This window comes from Phacochoerus africanus, chromosome 14, assembly GCF_016906955.1.
Source record: "Phacochoerus africanus isolate WHEZ1 chromosome 14, ROS_Pafr_v1, whole genome shotgun sequence".
NCBI lineage: Eukaryota > Metazoa > Chordata > Mammalia > Artiodactyla > Suidae > Phacochoerus > Phacochoerus africanus.
The window spans coordinates 5,777,610-5,800,387 of NC_062557.1; the positions used below are offsets into that span (position 1 = coordinate 5,777,610).

General features: G+C 59.1%; 2 protein-coding genes across 10 annotated transcripts in view; both read right to left on the reverse strand.

Annotated features, from left to right (window-relative positions):
* LLGL2 (LLGL scribble cell polarity complex component 2) overlaps window positions 1-4,019 on the reverse strand; it is a 37,783-nt gene extending 33,764 nt beyond the window's left edge. For 6 of the 8 annotated variants that reach the window (XM_047757278.1, XM_047757275.1, XM_047757277.1 and 3 more), the window contains exon 1: window positions 3,874-4,019. The gene's annotated coding sequence lies outside the window, so the exon portion shown is untranslated. The remainder of the gene's footprint in view (window positions 1-3,873) is intronic. The other 2 variants (XM_047757279.1, XM_047757274.1) reach the window with 2 other exon arrangements.
* A 980-nt stretch (window positions 4,020-4,999) lies between these two features.
* On the reverse strand, window positions 5,000-12,642 carry LOC125114573 (tRNA-splicing endonuclease subunit Sen54-like). 2 transcript variants are annotated; one of them, XM_047757934.1, is made up of 10 exons: window positions 12,287-12,507; window positions 12,126-12,189; window positions 11,958-12,041; window positions 11,536-11,634; window positions 10,399-10,451; window positions 8,507-8,602; window positions 7,662-8,305; window positions 6,672-6,732; window positions 6,225-6,341; window positions 5,000-5,526 (listed from the first exon to the last, which is right to left on the reverse strand). In XM_047757934.1, the coding sequence occupies exons 1-10, from the start codon at window positions 12,490-12,492 to the stop codon at window positions 5,376-5,378; spliced, it is 1,575 nt and encodes a 524-aa protein (XP_047613890.1). In that variant the 5' UTR covers window positions 12,493-12,507; the 3' UTR covers window positions 5,000-5,375. The 2 variants fall into 2 exon arrangements, with proteins under 2 accessions (XP_047613890.1, XP_047613891.1); XM_047757935.1 differs by lacking the exon at window positions 5,000-5,526 and having other exon boundaries at window positions 6,258-6,341; window positions 6,660-6,732; window positions 12,287-12,642.
* Window positions 12,643-22,778: the final 10,136 nt, after the last annotated feature.

Consider the following 22,778-nt stretch of genomic DNA (forward strand, 5'->3'; position numbering starts at 1 on the left):
CTCCAGGCAGGAGCCACTGATCCCAGAGAGCACTGAGCTGGGGCCCCACAGGGGACGTCCCCACCCGGTTCTCAAGTCCCTGGCCAAGGTCAGGGCCATGAGCATGTCAGGCCTGACCTCCTCTGGGGATACCCTTATGGGCCCTGCCTCAGCCCGAGGCTCCAGGACACCCAGCTTCTTAGCAAGGAGATCCAACAATCATATTATTTACTAGGATCAAACAGTCCTGTGCCCAGATGTCCCTCTCGTCAAGCCCTGGCAACACTGAGTCAGGTGTCTCGAGAAAAGACTCTGGTCTCTGCTGAATTCCTGAAGGGTAGAGTCAGGTGCCTAGCAGCTTCCCTGTCCCCACGCCCAGAGGAGCCTCTCCTAGCTCGAGAATTCAGTGTGCTTCCTGGGAAGAGGAAGGAGTGGGGTGACTCTTCAAAGGGCTAGTTTCTCCGAGAGGCAGGGCGGGGAAGGAAGGCCACCCCTAAGGCAGCTGGGCAAAGCCCCACGGTGACAGGGCACAGAGAGGGGGAGGGTCTCCCAGGGAGCCAGGGGGGAGTCGGGGCTGGAGAAAGGCAAACACTGCCGGTAGTGCCGCAGGGGTAGGGGATGCCATCTGCTGCCCCAGAGCCCACTTCTCCCTTGGAACCACTCCTGGGCAGGGGAAAACAAAGTTGCCAAACCGACCTGGCATGCCTTGGCCCCGGAGGAGCCCTGACAGCGATATCGCCCGAGTGAGATAAGAAGGCCTCTCCGAGCTGAGTACTCAGGATAAGTGAGTGCAGGCAGCCACGCTGCTCAAGGCAGCCAGCCCAGGAGCAGGGGTCCCCGGGCCACGATTCAGATGTCTCAAAATCTGCCTCTGACATACCAGGAAGGGCCCTTCAGAGAACACAGCGCTGCTTCTGGAGACTCCTGCCAGGGCTGCTCAGGGTCTCCAATGGGGTAGAGAGGGCGCGCAAACGGATGGCAGAGGACCCAAGCTTTCCGGCTCCGGGTACCACCTCCTCTGTGGGAGGGAAGGTCCTGGGCCGGGAAGTCCTGGGAGGAGAGGAGGGTACCTCATCCCTAAGTGAGGTTGAAAGGGGGCACGATGGAGTTGGCAGAAAATCCTTTAAGGAAACAGAGCGGCATAGGAATGTGGCCCCTCCCACCCACCAGGGTGCAGAATGTGTACAGCCCGGCTTTCCCCGGAGCAGAACACAGAGCAGATTAGCCTGGACACACACACACACACACACAAGCCTCCCAGGAAAGGCCCCCAGGCCTCACTCCTGGCTCATCCAAGGAGCAGCAGAAGCAGCAAGGGCCACTCAAGCCCTGGTGAGGTGAGAGGCCACTGCCCTCCACGGAGCAATGTCCTCATTCTGAAAGTTCTGATCTCCAGAGGCTTTCAAAAGTCGTGATTTCTGGACGGAGAAGAAACCGAATTCCGTCACAACCCATCAGGCATGTCCAAGAGGCCAGGCATCTGTCCAAAGGCCCCCCGTCGGCCATGCGTTTTCTGCTTCTCGGGGGCGCTAAGCAGCCCACCCTCACCTGGCGCCTGCTACAGGCCGGGGGCCACGTGTTTAGGATATTTTTCATCCTCTCATGAACGTCCGTAAAAGCAAGGCACCTTGAGGTCTGGCGTGGTTAAGTGACAGAGCCAAGGTCACGCAGCCAGAAACTGGCAGGGCACAATTCAAAAATACACCTGAGTCTGGAAACACACTAAAAACCTCAACATGCACCGCAGCTGAGGAAGGGCTGTGAGGCAGGAGTTTTACCGTCTTAGTTTACACTTTCTAAAATGCTAATCTTTCTAAAAGGTTCCTGTTACCTTTTTAATTTTAATTTAATTTTAATTTTAATTTTTATTTTTCGGCCGCACCTGCCGCATGTGGACGTTCCCAGGCTAAGGGTCGAATTGGATCTGCAGCTGCCGGCCTACACCACAGCCACAGCAACACCGGATCCTGGGCTGCTTCTGTGACCTACGCCACAGCTTGCGGCAACACTGGATCCTTTGTTTGTTATTTTGTTTTTTAGGGCCGCACCTGTGGCATGTGGAAGTTCCCGGGCTAGGGGCTGAATCAGAGCTGCAGCTGCCGGCCTACGCCACAGCCACAGCAAGATCCGAGCCATGTCTGTGACCTACACCACAGCTCGTGGCAACGCCGGATTCTTTAACCCACTGAGCAGGGCCAGGGATTGAACCTGTGTCCTCATGGATACTAGTTGGGTTGTTTCCACTGAGCCACAACGAGAACTCCAACACCAAACCTTAACCCACTGAGCGAGGGCAGGAATCAAACCGGCATTCTCACGGACAACATGTTGGGTTCCTAACCTGCTGAGCCACAACGGGAACTCTGGTCCCCCCTTATTTTTTTTAAACCAAGGGGGGTCATGTGGGTCGAGGGCCCTTTTTTTTTTCTTTTAATACTATTGTGCATTAAAATGTTACTGTGTAGTAAGTTATTAAAATTATATTAAGCTGCTGCTAAAGTGGCTACTCCATTGTCTCAGGGAAGACTAGGGATGCAGGACGACCCCAGACTTTGGAGACATTGTCCAGCGGCCCCCACGAGATTGGCCCAGTCTAACTTCAGAGGGTGGGAGCAAGCACTGGTCAGAGCCCCCAGAGCTGGCTCTGAGTCCTGACTGCAGTAAGTCAGCACTGTGGGCAGATGGTTTAAGAAAACCCAAACTCTAATTCCCATGCAGTAGAGAAGCGGGACCGTCTCTTCCAGGACCATTCCCGTGCTTCAGTTCCCAAAGACCCAGACAGTCTTCCTCAGATGCCACTCCTGACCTTGGCTTCCCCTGTGCTGGGCCAGCTCTTCGGCCCGCTGCGGCCCGCTGCTCTGTTCCTCCCACCTGGGGTTTCCCGTCTCCCTGACACACTCATTCCCTCCCTCCTCCCCTCCCTGCTCAGAGCCCCCTCTGCAGCCTGACGGGACCTTGAGTTGTAAACTCTGCAGAAGATCCCCAGAGCCCAGGTTAAGTCGCCCTGCATCTGGCACAAGGATCCCCGCGGGAATGGCGCAGATCTATGCCCCGCCCACCTCTCTCAAAGCTCACCAGTCTCGGGTGAGAGCCTCAGGGGGCCGCACACGGCTCTCCTGGTTACCGCAGGTTCTTCCCACAGCCAAAGCTCCGTGTGACTGTGAACCGTCCAGACCGAACAAACCAGAGCAAACTTTGCACGCTTTCTTTGGCAAGACAGAATTTTTCACTCCTCGCTAAGTCCCAACGTTCCACAGCGCAACCCACCCCCATGATCGTGGAAAAGAGACTGGACCTCCGTCAAGTCCCCTAAAGGCATCCAAAGCCGCCTGAGGTGGAGAAAGGCCCCAAGACCCAAGTCCCTCCAGCGGGCTTCCTGCGTCCAGGGATTAGGAGGCACAAAGGGCCGGCAGGGAGAGGGCCCAGATGGCAGGAGCAGGGGCTAAGCCGCCGACGTAAGGCGCTCCGGCCCCCGCTCGTGGAGAGAGGGCCACCGGAGACGCGTGTCGCTGGCCTCCGCGGCCAGGCGCCTTGCACGTTGGGCCGGAGACCGGGGGACTCCGTCTCCGCCCGCAGTGACCCTCGCACCCAGCCGGGCCGAGCACCTGTTTCCCTGCTCCCCAAAGCCAACGCTGTTGTGCAAACCCGAAACCCAAATTCCCTAATCGCGGGCAGATCAGTCACAGAAAAGTTCCCAGCGGCACTTCCTACAGGTGTCTTTCTCCTCGTTGAGCGGAACGACGGGATCCTGGGCGAGGCGAGCGGACTTGGGCGCAGCCCTCCCCACCCAGCCCGGGGAAGCCAAGGGTCCTGGCCCTCCCTGTCTCCTCGCCCAGAGTGGCGGGAGCCCCGAGGGGGCGGGCCCGGCTCCTTAGGTCCCGGCTCGCACCTCACCTGGAACCCCAGGCCGGCTCCCGCCGGAGGCCTCCGCGTTCCTCAGCGCCCGCAGCCGGCTCTGTTCACCCTGCCGCCGGCCCACGGGCTGCTGGGCGGCCGTCTCCTTCCTGCTCACCTCCGGCGCGGCGAGCAGGGGGCGGAGCCGCCGCTATTTACATAAAGGGCAAGCCGGCCCGGCGGGCGGAACCCAGAGAGCGCGTCGGGCCCCAGCAGCCCGCCCCCCGAGCCTGGCCCCGCCTCCTGAAGCCCTGCGCCGTCGAGGCGGGGGCGCAAGGAGAGCGCCCCCGAGGGGCGGGGACCGCGTCCTGGCCAATCCGCGGCTCCCGGGAGAGCGGGGGCGGGGCCGCGACCCGTGTGAATATGCACGAGGCACTGCCGGCCCGCCCCTGACCTCACCTGCGCGCACCTGGCCGCAGGACGGCACGCCGCGCCCAGTGTCCCGCCGCCTCCCGGGGAGGAAAATAGTTCCCGGAACGCGAAGTGGCTCCGGGCCACCTTCCAGGCCCAACTCCATAAAGGGAGAGGTCCCTCCCACAACCCGGTCCGGAGCGGCCCCGAGGGAGGGGCATAGCCTGGCTGGCTCTTCCTGAAAGCGCCCAGCCCAATCAGAGGGTGACGTCTGACACAGGGCCAAGTTTCGGGACCCAAGAGCCAGGTGGCTTGGAGAGAGAGGCGTCGCCAAGAGCCGCCTCCTCTCGGGGCGGGCCCCAAGCCTGTACCCTCCTCCAAGTCGTTGTCACCGGAGGCCCCGAGGGCCAGCAACTGTGACCGGAGTTTTTAGCACGACGAAGGCCGGGAGCGGAGGTCTGGGCGTGAATGGCGCGCTGCACCACACAGCTCCAAACGACTAGGGTTCAGGCCACTCCTCCACCCGGACCTCCGCTGCGTTTAGGGGAGGACCAATGGGTGCCAGCTTCCCTCCTTGGGCTACCCTTCTGAAAGCCAAGCTAATTACAGGTCTGGGACTTCCCTCAGGCGAGGGGTCGCATTCCTGCCCTCTTAGCTCTTGCCCCCAAGAAAGCAGCGCTCTCTGTGGGTGGACAAAGCAGGGGTGAGGGCCTGGGGGCCCCATCCTCGGACAGTGGGATGGTGGGGATAGGGAGGCCTCATCCAGTATACTCAGTCACAGCAGAAAAGGGGATTTTTTTTTTTTTTTTAATGGCTTTGGCTTTATCGCATGAAGCAGGCACCCTCTCAATTAAAGGCACAGAGTCCTCTCTTCTGCCCCACCTCGCTGGGTCTCTGAAATCTAGTCCTGAGTTTGCAGGGGATCACTGCAAAGCAGCACTCTCAGACGTGGGGCTTGGAAGCGCTGCAGCAGCCAGGCAGGGGGCAAGGCTTTGCTCTCCTGCAAGCGCCAGACACCCAGGGCCAAGGCCCAGACTAGCCCCTGAAGCTACAGATCAGAGTCTGGGTGTAGGAGGCAACTGAGATGGTCCCTGAGAGTAGACAGTCCAGGTCCCCCAAAGCAGACCCCAGGCCCTGCCAGAGCTGCGTGGTCAGTGTTCCACATCCTTGGGCAGCGTGAAGTCCCTGACGCTGTAGAAGGAGATGTCTCCGTGGTCCACCAGGGCAAAGATCAGAGGAACATCCCCGCTCTGGTAGGACAACCGCTTGAGGGTGCAGAGGTCTGGGACTGGCTCATCAAATCTGCAAGAATCAAGGTGAGACTGAGACCTGAACAGAGGCTGCCCATAAGATTTGAGAATCCAGCCCTCAGAGTTCCCATCGTGGCGCAGTGGTTAATGAATCTGACTAGGAATCATGAGGTTGCGGTTCGATCCCTGGCTTTGCTCAGTGGGTTAAGGATCCGGCGTTGCTGTGGCTCTGGTGTAGGCTGGCAGCTACAGCTCCGATTAGACCCCTAGCCTGGGAACCTCCATATGCCGTGGGTGCGGCCCTAGAAAAGGCAAAAAGACCCCCCCCCAAAAAAAAGAATCCAGCCCTCTGAAGCTCCCAGGGAAGGGAGGCTCTCACACAGGAGTTGGGGTGCAAGAGGTCTGGCCACTGGGCTCTCCTGTCTGCAGACTGCATGACTCTGCTAAGATTCAGAGCCCTGGTTGGGTAAGGGGACTCTTGGCCTGAAAATCCCTCTGATTCACATCCCTTCTGCTGAGTTGAGCCTGGGACTAAAGTGGCACAGGAGAGACGACTCGAAAATGCCAGGAATGAGAGCTGAGGACTGGGAAGTTTGGGTGCCCATAGCGCTCGTCGGCTCTGAGGCCTCACTCCGGACCCCTGGTTCTTCTCGGGGACTAACAACTAGCCAGGAGCACCGAGAGGAGGTCCACCTGGTTTACAAGAGAACTGGCGGCAGCCTGGGAGCAGTGCTCACTGGTCTTTCGTACCCACTAATGCACATCCGAACGTAGGGCTTGCCGGGGTTATTCTTTCGGAACGTGGCCACAGCGTCAGCCTGGTAGACATCAAAGCTGATCTCCAAGCCTCCAGACTTTTCGAGCAGCCTGAGAACCATGAGAAACCTTAGGAAACAGGGGCTCTCCTCCCCCACCTTTTCTTTCCACACCACCCTTTCCTTCCCTCAGGTCCAGGGAACAGCCCCCCCCAACCCATCCCACCCAGGGGCACCGAGGAGCCTCAGCTACCTTATCTTGGAACCCCGGGGATGACTGTCTGTCACTCCTCCCTCTCCCCTGGACACACGTGAACGTTAGCCAGGGTAGAGGGTCCCTGGAATGCTCCCCCAGCTCACGCCCAACTTCAGGAGTCCCATCCCAGCTGCCGACTCTTGGCAGCCAAAGTACTGTGGAGTCGGGCACTACCTGGAAACTCACCGGGCCCCTCCATCGGCAAGGTGTGTTGTCTGCAGCACAGAGATAAGCTGAAGGGCTGTGGCTACAAAGATGGTGAAAGTTAAGGCGTGGGTGAGGGGAGTCATCCACCCAGACTTCCCTGACATTTCTGAACCTGCCATCTAGTTTAGGGTGGCCAGATTTAGCAGATTATTTATTTATGGCCATGCCCGCAGCACGTGGAAGTTCCCCGCCAGGTATCGAACCCTGTGCCACAGCAGTGGCAATGCTGGATCCGCCACAGCTCAAGGCAATGCTGGATCCTTAACCCACTGAGGCCAGGGATCAAACCCGCCTCCTCATGGATCCTAGTCGGGTTTGTTGCCGCTGAGCCATGATGGGAACTCAATGCTGGATCCTTAACCTGCTAAGCCACCATGGAATTCTGCAGGGTTTTTTTTCAGTAGTTGCTGTTTTAGTATTAAGTATGTCCCATCCAACATTTGGAACATATTTATACTAAAAAATAGTTGTTTATCTGAAATTCAAATGTAACTGCCCTGGCAACCCTACTCTAGTTACTTACAACTCACCATGTTCCCCCAAGGATTAAAAGTAGTTTTGAATCTGATAATACCATTCCTGCCTTACTAGTTCTCTACTCTTAAGTGCAGGGCATACAGGAAAGCTTCCTTTTATTTGGCCAACGTATCAGCTCCCTGTTCCCTTCTAACAGAGGGAGAACAGGGGCCACAGCCGGCTGGTGGCAGGGCTGTCCACATGCATCTTGTTTATATGACCTTAAGGACGAGGTTGCAGTTTTCGTTTCTCCTCACCCCTCCCTGGCCACTGATTTACCCTTTCTAAACCCTCCCGCCCGGGGCTCTTCGCTGCTCCCCAGGACGGACCATCCTGTGGGTTCCACTCCCCCAACAGCTCTCTCCTCCCCCATCCGCCGAGGTCAATCGGAGCCCCTCTCAAGGGCTCGCGATTCCTCAGTGGCCAGCGGCCTACGGCAGGGCGAGGGGGTACCTGGGGAGTCTGCTTGACCAGGACTCAGCAAGGGGGTGACAGCCTGGTCCCAGAGGTGTGGGGGGCGGCTCTGGGTCTTCTGCAGGTGCCGCCTCTGCAGCAGCTGCTTGTACTCCTGCCAGCTGGAGCAGCGCTGCACCTCGGGATCTGAGTTCACGTCCTCCCGGAAGTGCTGGGCCTCTGCCTGCTGCTCCCGTTCCCGCCTGGAGAGCTTCTCCTTCCGCTGGTTGAGCTTCTGGCACCAGGGCTCGGCGTCCGTCTCCCGCCCAGCAACATTGGCCGGGAGCAGCTCTGGCGCGGGGGCAAGCAGGAGGGTGTGGCGGCCGTCTGAAGCCATGTTGGGGAAGGAGATTTGCTCAAAGTTCCAGCGTGGCTTACACGGCCCCTGGACCCCGTTCTCTACTTTGCCACTCTCCTGGCTGCACCGCACCCCCTCCCTGGGCAGACCAGGGCAGGGCTCCAGGGACCCCAGAAGCTGGGAGGGGCCCTCTGGGCCCTTTACAGGGCTTGACTCCTGGGGTTTCTCCTCTGGGCATCGGCTGTTCTGGTTTCGGGGAGGTGGGCTGGAGGTTGCCAGGCTCTCGGGTGTCCCATCCACCCCCTGCAGGGGGTTCTCCAGGGCCTTGGGCTTCTTATTAATGGACCTGAGGGACGTGGGGAGGAAATGCAGCACATCTGCTCCTGATGGCTGAGGTGCACGTGACCCACACGTGCCCTGCTGCCTCCCTGAGCCTGGGCAGGAGCCGCCCGAGCCCCGCTCTTAAGCCCAGGCATTCTCCAAGGTCCCCAACACCAGCACTCCGTCACCGGCTCGCCCTGGGTGGTGGCCACATGGGGAGCATTACCGAGAGCTGGAGCTCCTCCTCTTCCTCTTGCCGTGCCGATCCTCCAGGTGCTGGCCGTCCAAGTTCAGCTGCCTCTCGTAAGGGGACAGGACGGAGCTGTGGGGTGAGAATGGGGTGGGCCACAGACCCACTCCTCAGCCTGGGGCTCCCAGTGCAAAGCGTGAGGGACTGGCCCCGAGAAAGTGGGTCAGGGTCAGAGCCACAGCCAAGGGCTAAGGCCCTGGGCAGACCTGCGCACGGGGAACACGGGGGCAGCCACCAGGGCCTCTACGTCTCACCAACGGCACCTCTGAGCAGAGGTTCCCTGGAACCAGGGCTCCTGCAGAGCCAGCAATAAAGGACTAATCACTGGTAAGAGGACTAGAAAACTTAGAAAACATAGAGAAATGAAAATAAAACCCACGGGTACTACTGTAGTATTTTGTTTCTTACACACACACACACACAGATACACACTGTCTTCTCCGTAGATTTTTTTCTGTCAAAGATGATACTGCACTAACACACTGCTGTGTGGCCTTTTTCTTACACTCGATAGCATATTATGGACATAGCCCTTTATCATTAAACCATTCTTCCCTGCAGTGATTTTTTTCTTATGGCTGTAAGGCTGCACTGTCCAATATGGTACCCCTAGACACAAAGGGCGACTTAAGTTAAATATAAATCCATTCAAGTTAAACAAAACTAGGAGTTCCCCTTGTGGCTCAGTGGTGAACAAACCCGACTGGTATCCATGAGGCCGTGGGTTTAATCCCTGGCCTCACTCAGTGGGTTAACGATCCGGCGTTGCTGTGAGCTATGGTGTAGGATCACAGATGCAGCTCAGATCCTGCACTGGTGTGGCTGTGGCATAGGCCGGCAGCTACAGCTCCGTTTTGACCCCTAGCCTGGGAACCTCCACCTGCCACAGGTATGGCCCTAAAAAGACAAGAAAAAAAATTAAAAACTCAGTCTCCTGGTTACAGAAGCCACACGAATGAGACAACATTCACACAGAACATTTTTATCCCTACAGAAAGGTCCATGACATAGAGCTGCTCCATGGGATAAACTCTAATCTGTGTGACCACGCGTTCCGCGTTGGATTTATAGGATGTTTCCAAGACCACTGATTTTGCAAAGCGATGCGATTTTGTGTAAGTTCCCCGTTAAATCCAAGTTCGGTGGGGTCACTGACTTTGCTCTCAGCTATTCCTCGACCATGAGCACAGGGCCTGGCCCCCAGTAAATAGTCAATAAACATTGTTGCGTGAATGACCGAATAGATGAATGTTCTCACAGGTGAACTTCCACACATCTATCCATGACTGTTTCCTTAGACATGTTCCACTTCCAGGAATTAAAGGAGATGCCTGTTCTAGAGGGTCTGTGACGCCCTGTGAAGCTGCAACGGCTGTACCAGTTTCCCCTCCGAGTCCGAAAGTCTCTGTGGCTCTCAGCGACGCTGGGTGACTAAGGTGACAATCGGCAGAGGCCCCAGAAGGAAAGAACACCCAACCCAGCAAACGGAATGTGAAGTCCTCCTCGACTGTTAATTCCTCACCTGGTCCTTCGTTCATAGTCTCACTCGTTAAGTGCACCTGCACACCTACTAAGTGCCAGGCATTGCTCTGGCACGCACAGTGAGCCAGAGGTGCTCAAATGCTATCTGTGGAGTGGACGGGCTGAAGAAGGGGCCCAATCTGATAGCTCACGATACGCTCAAATGACCAAGATTTGTCCCAACATGGCCCTCGGGAGAACACGTCCAGCAGAAGCCCCCAGCCCGCGTTCAGGGAGTTGCAGTTCCCGCCAAGGATTCCAGGTAGAGAGACCGCTTTCCACTTTGGAGCTAGTCAGCCAGGTCCTAGGACCAGGACAAACTCGAGGGAAATGCGACAGGGATTTACCTGGGTTGGAATCGTCGAACCACATAGCCCAGTCTCTTCAGGTGGCTGAAGACCTCAAAAGGAAAAAAGGAGAGGTCAGAGGTCCACTTCTGAAAACACTTTCTCCAGACAGAAACTTTCCTTGCACCCCCAGATTCCAAACCCTGGGACGAGCTGGACCATACCTCATTATAAACACACACACACACACACACTCTCCCCCTGCCGCCAAAACAAGGTCTCAGTCTCTGAATTCCTATCACTCACTTACCTTACTCTGGGCATAAAAGACATTTAGCAGTTTTTATCCCCCCCCCCCTTTTGGCCACATCCACAGCATGCAGAAGTTCCCAGGCCAGGGAATGAACCCATGCCATGGCAGTGACCCAAGCCACAGCAGTGACAATGTTGGATTCTTAACCCACGGAGCCACAAGGGAACTCCACTTTCAGAGTTTCTTGACTTAAATCCCCAAATCTGATAGCTGATAGATACCAGGAAAAAAAATACAGCCCAGAATATTTTGATACCAAAGCTGTGGTGAGTGAGCTCCTACCTATCGCGCAGGTAGGAAGACAGCAGAAGGTGGAGGACATCTGCCTCCCACCCCACAGAAAGGGGGAGGGCCGGGGACTGGCCTCTGGATGTGTCCCTGTGTCCCTGTCAGGGAGGTGCAGGCAGGAATGTCCCCATCTTGCTTGATCTCTCAGTAACCTCCACATGGCCTACCACTTCCTCCTTGGAAGACCTTCTCTCGGCTTCTGTGATGCTCCCTCGCCTGCTTTTTCTCCTTGGGTCCCCCATCTTCCCCTGACCTCATGCTGGAGTGTCCGGGTCTCGGGCCACACCTCCACACAGCCCAGTGAGGTTGGCAATACCATCCGTGCGGTTATGATGCCCACATTTATGTCTCTAGCCTTGGGCTCCCCCTCCTCCCCTTCTTTCTGGCTCTCACCTGTGAACTCAATCATCCATTTGCTTGCTTGCTAATCTATGACCCAAATGCCACCGCGGGAATGGAAGCACTTTAGCCACCGAGCTCTGGACTGCCTGGTAGCCTCAGCACATGGCCCTGTGCCTAGCCCCTTGTCAGTACTCATAAGCACTTGTTAGCTGAGTAGGTGGGTGGCTCCTCTCCGGGGAGAGGATGACAGATACCTGGTACTGCAGGAAAGTCACAGTGTCCTCAGTCAGCAGCAGCTGGTAGGCCTCCTGGATAGACAGTGGCAGGTCTTCGTGGAAGAGCTGGATGGAACCCTGGAAGTGGGGCCAACAGCCTGGCTTGTGAATCCTCCCTGCAGTGGCACAGCCAATGGGGCGACTTCCTGGCTTGCTATACTCCCCCCCCCCCATTGCAGCGAGAATATGGCCAACCAGGAAGACAGGGGGTCGGGGAGGGAGGCAGCACTCAGAATTAGGCTGGAATCCCAGCTCCCCGCGTAGTACTCTTGTCTCCTGCTCTGGAAATCAGGTTACAAGCTCCCGGAATGCTCAGATGATATACTTTTCTTCCAAATAATACATGGCCTCTCCGTTCCTTGGTCCCAAGCCCTTTGCCACGCTCCCAGGGCCCCACTCACACACTCCAGCAGATACAAGGCCTCTTCCGGGTGAAGCCGCTGCCGTCCCTGCTCTGAGAAGCCCATAGTCTGCCAGAATTTACCCTGCGTGGGACCCAGAGCAAATGTCACAAAGGAGCCGGGAGGGCAGAGAAGGCGGGCTCCCTGTCTCAAAGGCCCACGGCTCACCGCAGGAGACTTCAGCTCCACGAAGCCTTCTTCCGGTCTCCACTCGGCGGCCACCAAACTGCCCCTGGCAAGGAGTGGGGAGGGGGCCGTCTCAATCTGCGGGCTTAGTCGACCCGGTCCGTCCGCCCGGCTCCGCCCCCGGCCCGGCCCGCCCCCCTCACAGGCGCTCCACGCGCTCCTCCGCCAGCAGCTGCCAGAGCTCCTCGCGGCACAAGCGCAGCCGCTCAGCCTGGGCCGCCGAGCCGTCGGGAAGGAAGTCCTTGGGGCCATGCGAGCGCTGGGGCAACAGAAGGCAACAGGGGTCACCCAGGCCCCGGGGCGGGGGAGGGGAGGTGCTGCGGTTCCAAGACCCACACCCAGCACCCATAGGCTGCTCCCTTAGGAGTGAGAATGGCAGGCCCCCAGGAGCCCCGACATCCCCCATTCATAATGTATGCACCCTCATATCCCGAGAACCCGAAGCCCTGCCCACAGCTCCCTTCTGCCAGAGGAAGGGAAACCATCGAGGGAAGCCCAGACCCCAGAGGTCTGGAAAATCAGAGGAAAATGGCAGGGCACCCTCAGCCGCTGGGAACAAGCCCTGGGGGCTCTCTCTCCCTGGGAGGCAGGCAGCCCCTGAAAATAGCACCTAACATTCTGGGAGCACCGTGCTTAGCACCAAAATGATCTAACCCCATGCGATCCTCATAACGAGCCTGGGTGACAGGCACAAGGTCACCCAGCTTCTAAGCGTCTAAGCTAGATTTGAACCCCACCCCTCCGCATGGCCTGGAGGAGCCCTGGGACTCTGGAGGGCAAAAGCCTCCCCTTCCTGCAGCCCACCCTCAGGGTAGAGGGACGCATAGGACGTGCAGGCGTGGAGGCCATGGGCCCAGATCAAAGCAGAGAGGGGCTAATTACCCCAACCGGCTGCAGATTGCTAGGTGGCCTCGGAGCTAATAAACCACGATGGGTTCCTTCCCCTTCAGAGGTCGGCCCTGGCCTTCTCAGGGCCCAGCCCCCGTGGGGAAGCTCTGGGGAGTTTCTGGGACCATCCACCCCTGCGATCTTGGGTACAAAGGACACTCCCTTCGGGGGCCTTAGGAGCAGGTGTGGGGTAGGAGTAGTCAAATGCCAAGCCCAGCACCTTCTCCCAGGCGCCTCCCCCAACTCACCCAGGCCAAGAGCCTGCAGAGGAACCCATGTGTTCTGCCTGCAAAGAAAACTGTTTTCCTTTGGGGGCAATTTGAGGAGGGAGGGAAGAGCCAAGGCCTGGGGCCCCGGGGCTCCAAGGAAACTGGCATCTCAACCCTGGTACACTTTGCAGCGTTCAACGTCCTTTCATCTCTCTCAGCCCTAAGCCTCCTCAATAACCCCGTGAGGTGGCAGGCAGGGTGGGTTGTTTAATCCCTATTTTATTTATTTATTGTCTTTTTTAAGGGCCGTACCTGTGGCATATGGCAGTTCCTGGGCTAGGGGTCGAATTGCAGCTGCAGCTGCCAGTCTACACCACAGCCACAGCCACATGGGATCCGAGCATCTAAAACCTACACCACAGCTCACAGCAATGCCGGATCCTGAACCCACTGAGCGAGGCCAGGGATTGAACCCACATCCTCATGGATCCTAGTCGGGTTCTTAACCCATTGAGCTATAATGGGAACTCCCCTAGACCCACTTTAAAGGGGGAGAAACGGAGGCTGGAAGAGGTGGAGTGATTTGCAGAGGTCACACAGCCAGCGGGAGGCGTGGACGGGGAGTGCCCACTCCTGGGCCCTACAGCCCTTTCCCAGGAAAGCCCTCTAACCAGCCCCCAGTTCCAAAGTCACATTCCTGTGAGCCCTGGTGGGCAGTGCCAAGTAAGTACCTTAATCCAGGTATGGGTGCCCCCCCACCCCCGAGGGTGCTACCTCAGTGCCACCATCACCACCTGGCCGGCCCCTGGCTTCCCTTACCTTGTTAAACTGGAAGAGGTCCCGCTTGAGCCGCTCCCTGGCAGGGTCGTGTCCGGGCCTCAGGAACCGCCTCATCTCGCGCGTGCGCAGCCCCCTGGGGAAACGGGAGGAGCCGCTGAGCCCAGGGCAGGGAGGCCCGGGCCCCGGGGCCCAGCTGAGCAGCCTCTCTCCCCAGGCCCAGCAGGTGGCCGCCACCCCGGCCAGGCCAGCTTCAGCCCCAGAAAGAAAACCCCAAGCGGGAAGGAGCTCTGTACCTGGCGGCTGGGCGGGCGATGCTCTGACGCTTGCTCTTGGCCACCTGGGGCCTTTTAAAGCCAACGGGAGAAGCTGGGGGAGGAAGCCATTTAGGTTGGCTTTATAGGAACTGGGAGGGCCAGAGGCCCTGAGGTTAATTAAGCTTAATTGTTAACCTGTTTGCTGAAAAACCATAAAACTCTGGCCAAACAGAAGGGAAACTTCACAAGGCTCTCGCTCCAGAAGGTGGGAGTGCTGTTCACCTGGGCTCCCGGATCGGAACCACGGGGGTGGGTGGGGGGAGGCCCAGAAAATTCCAGGCCAGGCCCCCCCCCCCCCCCCCGCAGAACTCCCTGGGGAGTCAGCTCCCCCGGGGCAGATTCTGCCTTCCAACTTCAGGGAAGGCTGCCAAGGGCCTAGGCTGCTCCCGTCAGCCACAGCCAGCCACAGCCACAGCCGTCAGGAACCTCCTGGCGGGGGGCAGGGGCAGGGCTCACTGTCGGGGGTGCGGTCCCATCCCCCACCCTGGGCTTCCCGGCTGCCCCCACCCCCCATCTCTGGCTTTCCCTGGTCCTGCTCCCCTGGGCTCTGATGGGGAACATTCAGAATGGCTCCCTTTCCCATGGGCCCAAGTGGAGGCTAATCAGAAGGCGAAATCTGCTCCCAATAAAGAAACCAGCTCAAGGCCCCTAAACCATCCGCCCCCCACCGTGGAAGCCTTCCCAATCCAGGGGGAACTATTTCTGGCTCGGCCTTGGGGGAGGGGGTGGGAGCCTGTGAGCTCGGGCTTCCGGCTTCCAGGAGCGCACCCTCCCTCTGACCGTAGGACACCGAGGCCTGCCCTTGGAAACACAGGGGCTCAGGCCCACCCTGGAAATGGCCTCGTTCACACACTACAGGGAAGGAGGCAGAGCCCGCCCCCACCCCCACCCCCACCCCCCGCCAGGAGCTGCCTCGGGGGTAGGGGCAGGTCAAGTGCGCCCAGGCCCCCCCCCCCCCACCAACAGGGAGGCACAGGGCGGGGGCGGGGGCGGGGGTCCTACAGGAGAAGAAGGAAGCTAAGCTGAGGTCTGACAGGTGCCTTGAAATTCCTGGCTTCTTGGAAGGTGACAAAAATGAGCCATCGGGCCAGGACTTGGCTTAGGAAAGGACCCTGGGAGGTGCGGGCAAGGCAGAGCTGGGGGCACACTGTGACAGTGATGCACGTCCCAGGGCCAGCCAAACATGCCCAGCTTCTGGGGACTCTGAAAAGGCCATCCCTTGGGCGGGTGGCTGAGAGGTTTGTGCCTTCACGTGTGGGGGGAAGCCAGAGCAGAGCGGGGAGCCCCACTTCTCCTGCGCCAGCAGGTAGTCGGGGGAACTGCCCCCCTCTCCCCCCGGGGGCCCTGCAGCAGGTCTAGCGAAGTCCCGAGGCTCGGGGCCAGGGACTGAAAACAGACTCCGAGCCTGCAGTGACCTCGGCCTCCTGGACAAACAGCTGAGCTGGTGGCCTCACATTCCAGCCATGGGGGAGGGTGGCGCCAGCTCATCCCTCGGCCGCCCCAGGCCCTGGGGGTGCCTGCTCTCCCTCCCCCAGCCTAGGTCACTGGGTCAAAAAGTCACAGGAAGCCGGGAGGGACGCCCTGGAGGAGAAGGGCCTGCAGCCTCCAGGGAGAGAGGCTGCTCTGGGCCGTGGAGTGGGGACGAGAAGGCACAGGGACCATCTGTGCCAAGGACCCACACAGGCTGAAGGGTGACACACGCACAGTCCTGGGGGTCAGATGTGCAGGTCAGAGGTGGGGAGAGGGATGAGGGTGGGGTGGGAGGCGCCCACTGGGGAAGGGAGGGGCGGCCCTCCATCCAACCACTGCCCACCAGGTCGAGCCCGACCTTCGTGTGGTAGAACACGATGCGCTAACCCCACCCTGGGTGTTCGTTCGCCTTCCAGAAGCCTCCTGGAAGGTGAGTGGGATATCCCCACTTGGCAGACATGGAAAGAAAGACAGGCTGGGCAGCTCGAGTCACCGAGAAGGAACCAAAAGAACTCAGACTTGGCCCCCGGGTCTGGCGAGGAAGTCCCAGATCTTAGAGGCTGCGTGTGACGGACGGAGGATGCTTAATTACAGCCCTGCCGTTAAAAGGCGCGGCCGCACACACACTTCAACTCGGAGCCAACCAAGCAGTTTGGGGCTTGGGGCCTGGCCGCGGGCAAGGTCCTCCCGGTGGCCTTGCATGTATCTGCTGCTCATTCCACAGGGGGTGCTGGGACCCCACTGGCCTGGGTGAGTTGGCTCCTCACTCACCCCAGTAGAGCAGTAACCTGCCCAGGTCAAGGCATAAAAAGTAGCTTTCCTTCTCAGAGGCAGACAGGTCTGGGACTGGCCGGCCCTCACCTCCAGGCGAAACCCTTGTTCTGCTCATCCCAGACACGCAGGTTCTCTGCGGAGAAGCTTCAGGAACCTGGGCCTGGAGCTTCCTGGTGTGGAACAGCTTCCCTACCCACTCAACCCAGTCCTGGGGGAGGTGGGAGGTAGGGGGCGGGGGTGGAGGGGGAGCAGGGAGAAAGGAGGGAAAGAGTCCAGGGCTTGGGACCAACAGCCAGGCTCCCGCAACCCACAACAGCTCGGCGGCCCTCTGGGGACAGCTCCCCAAGGCTCTGAGAGCTCCTCTGCCAGCAACCGTGGGAGGCAACGCCAACGCTGGTGCCTGGCACAGAGCCTGGCATGGAGCCGACTCCCGCCTGGGCACACACCTGTGACAGACAGACAGACGAGACCCCCCAGTTCGCCAAGCTCACAGGGGAGGGCACGATGAGTCACAGGCACACTTCCCGTCAGCGGGATGGGTTCAGGTAGAGATCAGAGCCCACGAGGACATAAGGGAATATGTTCGGGAGAGTGGCCAGGGCTTGGTGGGCCCGGTTTGGGCCTGTACACTGGCTCCTCCTCCTGTCGGGGATGCTCTTCCTCCGGGTACTCCCAGGCCCCCACCTCGCCTCTCCCCAAGGCACCTCCCCTGACTTTCTCCCCCCCCACTTCCCAGCCTGCCTGTCTCCTTGGGGCTGGCCAGTTTACGGGTCAGGTTAGTCACCCAGCCTGGTTTATCACCTGTGCCACCCTCCATGAGGACAAGCGGTCTCACTCCTGCCCGGAGACCTCTGCCCTCTTTCTCATGCCGGTGCCCGGCGTGCAGGCTGAATGAAAGGACAGAGCTGTAAAGCCCCCACCCCGTCCTGAGTGACAGGAAGGGGTCACCCCAGGGAGGATGTGGGGCAGGGCGCTGCAGCATCCAGAGCAGGCTTGTGAGCCCCAGGAGGGGCTGGGCGCGGGTGGCAGGGAGAGGTGACTCGGAATGGGGACCAAAGAGCTTCAGTGGGCGCCCACTGATAGTCCTGGGCTCACTGAGGTGGCTCGCCCTCCCCTCCCCACCCCGCATGCCCCTCTGCTCGGTCCCCTGCACCGGCCCCACTCACAGGGTCTCTGTGCTTTTGTCTCTAAAGTCACCTTCTTGCCCCTCAAGCAGCATAAAAATCACCTTCCAAAAATCCTCCCTGGTCTGAACCCACCCTGACCACTCCCACTGCGCTTCCTCGGCGCTTGACCGCACCTGATGCTAAACGGGCCTAAAATCTCCGCTATCCAGCCAGCTCCACGGATGGTTTACCCCTGACTTTAGGGCCGCACCTGCTGCAGCACATGGAGGTTCCCAGGCCAGGGGTTGAATCGGAGCTACAGCTGCCAACCTACATCCCAACCACAGCCACGCAGGATCCAAGCTGCATCTGCTGCCAACCTACATCCCAACTACAGCCACGCAGGATCCAAGCTACATCTGCGACCTACACCACAGCTCACGGCAACGCTGGACCCTTAACCCACTGAGAGAGGCCGGGGATCGAATCCATGACCTCATGGTTCCCAGTCGGATTCATTTCCACTGCACCGTGACAGGAGCTCCTCCCCTGGCTTGTTGAGCCTCGTTAAGCTACTGGGGAAAATCAGAGGCAACCTAAGGGGCTCACAACAGGGAGCAGGTGCAAGTGCCAGCCTCACGCTGGAAAGCACATGGGCATTAAAGGGCAAGAGACTGCGGCCATGGAAACACGTCCGGCAGACGTGCCCAGGCGTCAGGTGGAATCTATTAAAATATTTACCTAAGTCAACCACTTACTGGAAGGGTGATGGGATTACTGGTGCCTTTTTTTCTTCTTTCGGTTTATCTGCCTCCCAGCCAGGGTGGATAAGAGGATCACAGGGGAGAAGGGGCGAAGGCGTGAGGGTGGCCCTGGGCTCACAGCAGGCGCTCAGTCCTGTCGGGGGAGGGCACCTGCTCCCCCCTCCCCCACCGCCATGGACCCCAAGTGGGTGCAGAGGCCGGGAGCAGACAGGTGGGTGGAACCAGCTGCGTGACCGGAGGTGCTCAGGCTGCGGGGACCCAGGGTTAAAGGATGTTACTACTTTGCAGGCTGTGACCAGTGGGGGGGGCGGTGCTGTGAGCTCCAACCGGAAGGCCTTCGAGGGGGTTGGCGAGCTCTCGGGGGCTGCGCACGTCAACGCGGCTTCCACTGTGAGGGATGGGGGAGAAGAGACGAGTGCAGGCCCCCTTCCCAGTCTGATGCCAAGAAGGGCCTGAGGTGAAGGGCCAAGAAGGAGCTCCGACGGTCCTGCGCTGGGGGCGCCCCCCTGGCTAGAGCATGGCCTTGGCCTCCCTTCCTATCCATCCCACCCTCAGTCTGTGACCCAGACCTACCTCTGAGCTGCCCTCTCTGCTCTGCCCTGCTCTCTGGTCAGGGTTTAAGGCATCAGGCTGCTGACCTGTGGCTGATTCTCACTCATCTTCCCCACTGGTCTGTGCCAAGTGCGTGGAGCAGGCCAGAGCATCCCCCATGGGCAGCTGACCTGGCACCTTCCTTTCCTCTCACTAGTCCAATCATCCAACACTGTTGCCAGCCAGCGAAACATCGTGGGGCCTAGAATTGGCCTCTCCACACCCCAAGGCCCACCCTGGAAAAAAAAATCAGAGAACTGCCCCTGGGCAACAGGCCAGCAACTTCGCAGTCTGTCTATGCTTCCCAAGCTCCGCTCAGACCGGGAGGTGGCGGAGGAAGCACCCTGCCCCTGGCCCCACCTCTGCATCTCAGGAGCGCAGCAGGGACCAGTGGAGGCAGAGAAGGAGCAAATACAGAGGGGGGCTTGTCTTGGCTCCCCGCTCTGAGCAGCAGGTCTGATGGTGTCGCAGGAAGAAGGGGGTTCTGAGAACAGCCAGTTTGTCCCACGGTGGCACAGTTTGGGGGGGCCTGGGCTCATCTAGCTCCGAGACCAAGGCTTGCCCGAGCTGTACCAGCCTGTCCCAGGGTGTGAGATGTGGGATGGGCCAGCCCCAAGAAAGTCCCTCTACAGCCTGGGTGTTTCCATTGACCTGCTGGGAGATGCTACCCTCTGGAAGCAGCCTCTGGACAGCTCAGGTCCGAGGGAAAGAGGCCCCTGGAGCCACACCTTCCTGTGTTCACGAGCTAGGAGCCCACCCAAGCAGGAGGTGGTGTCCCAAGCTCTCCTCCCCTCTCTGCTCAGCTCAGGCTCCGTGCTCGCCACAGAGCACAGAGGAAGGCTGCCCTCCCTTCCCCGACATCCTGTGTGAGGCTTGTGTGGCTGTGGCCTCTGGGCCGGGTGTGAGTGCGCCCTGGCACCGCCCACCCAGGGGGAGCGGGCTCTGAGCAGTGGGGCCGGCTGCTGACCCCCTCCAGCATCCGTCGGTGCCAGCTTCAGATGCCCACGGCTGCTTTGCAAGCACCCGAGTTGCCCTAGGAAACCCAACCTCCCAGAGGCACAAGGCAGCCCCTGGCCAGCAGCTTAGCAAACCAAACCTTGGCTGAAAGGGCACCTCCACCACGAGGTGGGACCAGGAGGGCGGACAGCAAGGAACTGCTGTCACTGCTGTTGTTAGGTAATAAAAGGGACTGAGAGGGAGCTGGGGCCATTCATGCTGGTCGAAGCGCTTCACAAGCATCGTCTCACGTCATTCTTACCATTACTTGTAAATGGCTAATTCTGAGACCTATCAAGTCCGAGCAGTAAGAGTCCAAATCCCAATCTGAACCCCAACCTGACAGCAGACCGTCTGCTCAGCTCCAGCCTCTCCCAGGACAAAGGGGTTCACCGGCAGGAGGCTGGATGGGACTACCTGGGGTTGGCAGCCAGAGCCTGACCTCACCTTCCCAGACTGGGTCCAGGCCAGTTGCCACCCCCCCACCCCCACTGTCCATCCTATGGAGCCACAGGCCAGTCCCCCAATCCAGGGAGGCCCCTCCCACCACACTCAGGCTCCCCCACTGCCCAGGAGGATGGGGTGAGAAGCCAGAAAGCATGCACACACACCCCCGACCCCCACCCCCATTCTGGGGGCCCCAGTCCCCTTCTGCAATTCAACATGAACCTCTCTCCAGGGAAGTGATGGACTGGATGTGGAAGGAAACGCAAAAGCCATTCTGTGGAGAAGGCGGATGACTTGTCTGGGGTGGGGGTGGGGTGGGGGTGGGGAGGCTCCCCGGCTCATTCCGTCAGGCTCCATTCCTCAGCCTCTGATTTGCCTCAAAATGTGAACACGGGCCCAAGGAGCTGCCAGGAGATGTCAGCTCCAGGAGGAGGGGACCGTACGGGGCCTGTCTTACCCATGGCTGCATCTCCAGTGCTTAACCCACATTTAAAGCATGCCCTCGCTTCCTGCAAACTTCAATATGACTTTCTGTCCAGCCCTCCTTCCTGACCACTTTTTTAAAAGTTGCAACCAGGGAGTTCCCGTCGTGGCTCAGGGGTTAACGGACCCAACTAGCATCCATGAGGACGCAGTTCCATCCCTGGCCTTGCCCAGTGGGTTAAGGATCCTATGTTGCTGTGGCTCTGGTGTAGGCTGGCTGCTACAGCTCCGATTGGACCCCTAGCCTGGGAACCTCCATATGCCTTGGGTGTGGCCCCTAAAAAAAAAAAAAAAAAAGGTTGCAACCAGCCCCCCTCCTGAGAGGTCTCAGTCCCTGGCTGTAGTTCTTACCCTCGAGTGTCTTTTAATGGATTCTTTATTACCTCTCCTTATTTCTGGTCGCTCGTGCTGCCCATCCTTTAGAATGTAGTCCTGTGAGGGCAGAGACCTTTGCTTGGTATGAGGATTATCCCGCCTGTCTAGACCACGTGGCACACACAGAGGCACCGGTAAATTCTTGTTGAATAAGTGAATGAACGGCTGGGACAGAGTGGGCATCAATTGGGCAAAGGTGTTCTCCAGGCAGGAGCCACTGATCCCAGAGAGCACTGAGCTGGGGCCCCCACAGGGGACGTCCCCACCCGGTTCTCAAGTCCCTGGCCAAGGTCAGGGCCATGAGCATGTCAGGCCTGACCTCCTCTGGGGATACCCTTATGGGCCCTGCCTCAGCCCGAGGCTCCAGGACACCCAGCTTCTTAGCAAGGAGATCCAACAATCATATTATTTACTAGGATCAAACAGTCCTGTGCCCAGATGTCCCTCTCGTCAAGCCCTGGCAACACTGAGTCAGGTGTCTCGAGAAAAGACTCTGGTCTCTGCTGAATTCCTGAAGGGTAGAGTCAGGTGCCTAGCAGCTTCCCTGTCCCCACGCCCAGAGGAGCCTCTCCTAGCTCGAGAATTCAGTGTGCTTCCTGGGAAGAGGAAGGAGTGGGGTGACTCTTCAAAGGGCTAGTTTCTCCGAGAGGCAGGGCGGGGAAGGAAGGCCACCCCTAAGGCAGCTGGGCAAAGCCCCACGGTGACAGGGCACAGAGAGGGGGAGGGTCTCCCAGGGAGCCAGGGGGGAGTCGGGGCTGGAGAAGAAAGGCAAAACACTGCCGGTAGTGCCGCAGGGGTAGGGGATGCCATCTGCTGCCCCAGCGCCCACTTCTCCCTTGGAACCACTCCTGGGCAGGGGAAAAACAAAGTTGCCAAACCGACCTGGCATGCCTTGGCCCCGGAAGGAGCCCTGACAGCGATATCGCCCCCGAGTGAGATAAGAAGGCCTCTCCGAGCTGAGTACTCAGGATAAGTGAGTGCAGGCAGCCACCGCTGCTCAAGGCAGCAAGCCCAGGAGCAGGGGTCCCCGGGCCACGATTCAGATGTCTCAAAATCTGCCTCTGACATACCAGGAAGGGCCCTTCAGGAGAACACAGCGCTGCTTCTGGAGACTCCTGCCAGGGCTGCTTCAGGGTCTCCCAATGGGGGTAGAGAGGGCGCGCAAACGGATGGCAGAGGACCCAAGCTTTCCGGCTCCGGGGTACCACCTCCTCTGTGGGAGGGAAGGTCCTGGGCCGGGAAGTCCTGGGAGGAGAGGAGGGTACCTCATCCCTAAGTGAGGTTGAAAGGGGGCACGATGGAGTTGGCAGAAAATCCTTTAAGGAAACAGAGCGGCATAGGAATGTGGCCCTCCCACCCACCAGGGTGCAGAATGTGTACAGCCCGGCTTTCCCCGGAGCAGAACACAGAGCAGATTAGCCTGGACACACACACACCA

Coding starts and splice junctions, on each gene's coding strand:
- LOC125114573 (XM_047757934.1), bottom strand. CDS start 12,492: ATGGGTGCTGGGTGTGGGTCTTGGAACCGCAGCACCTCCCCTCCCCCG. Junction 6,733..7,661: donor TGGTCAAGCAGACTCCCCAG/GTACCCCCTCGC, acceptor CCATCTTTGTAG/CCACAGCCCTTCAGCTTATC. Junction 5,527..6,224: donor GTTCGGATGTGCATTAGTGG/GTACGAAAGACC, acceptor TGATTCTTGCAG/ATTTGATGAGCCAGTCCCAG.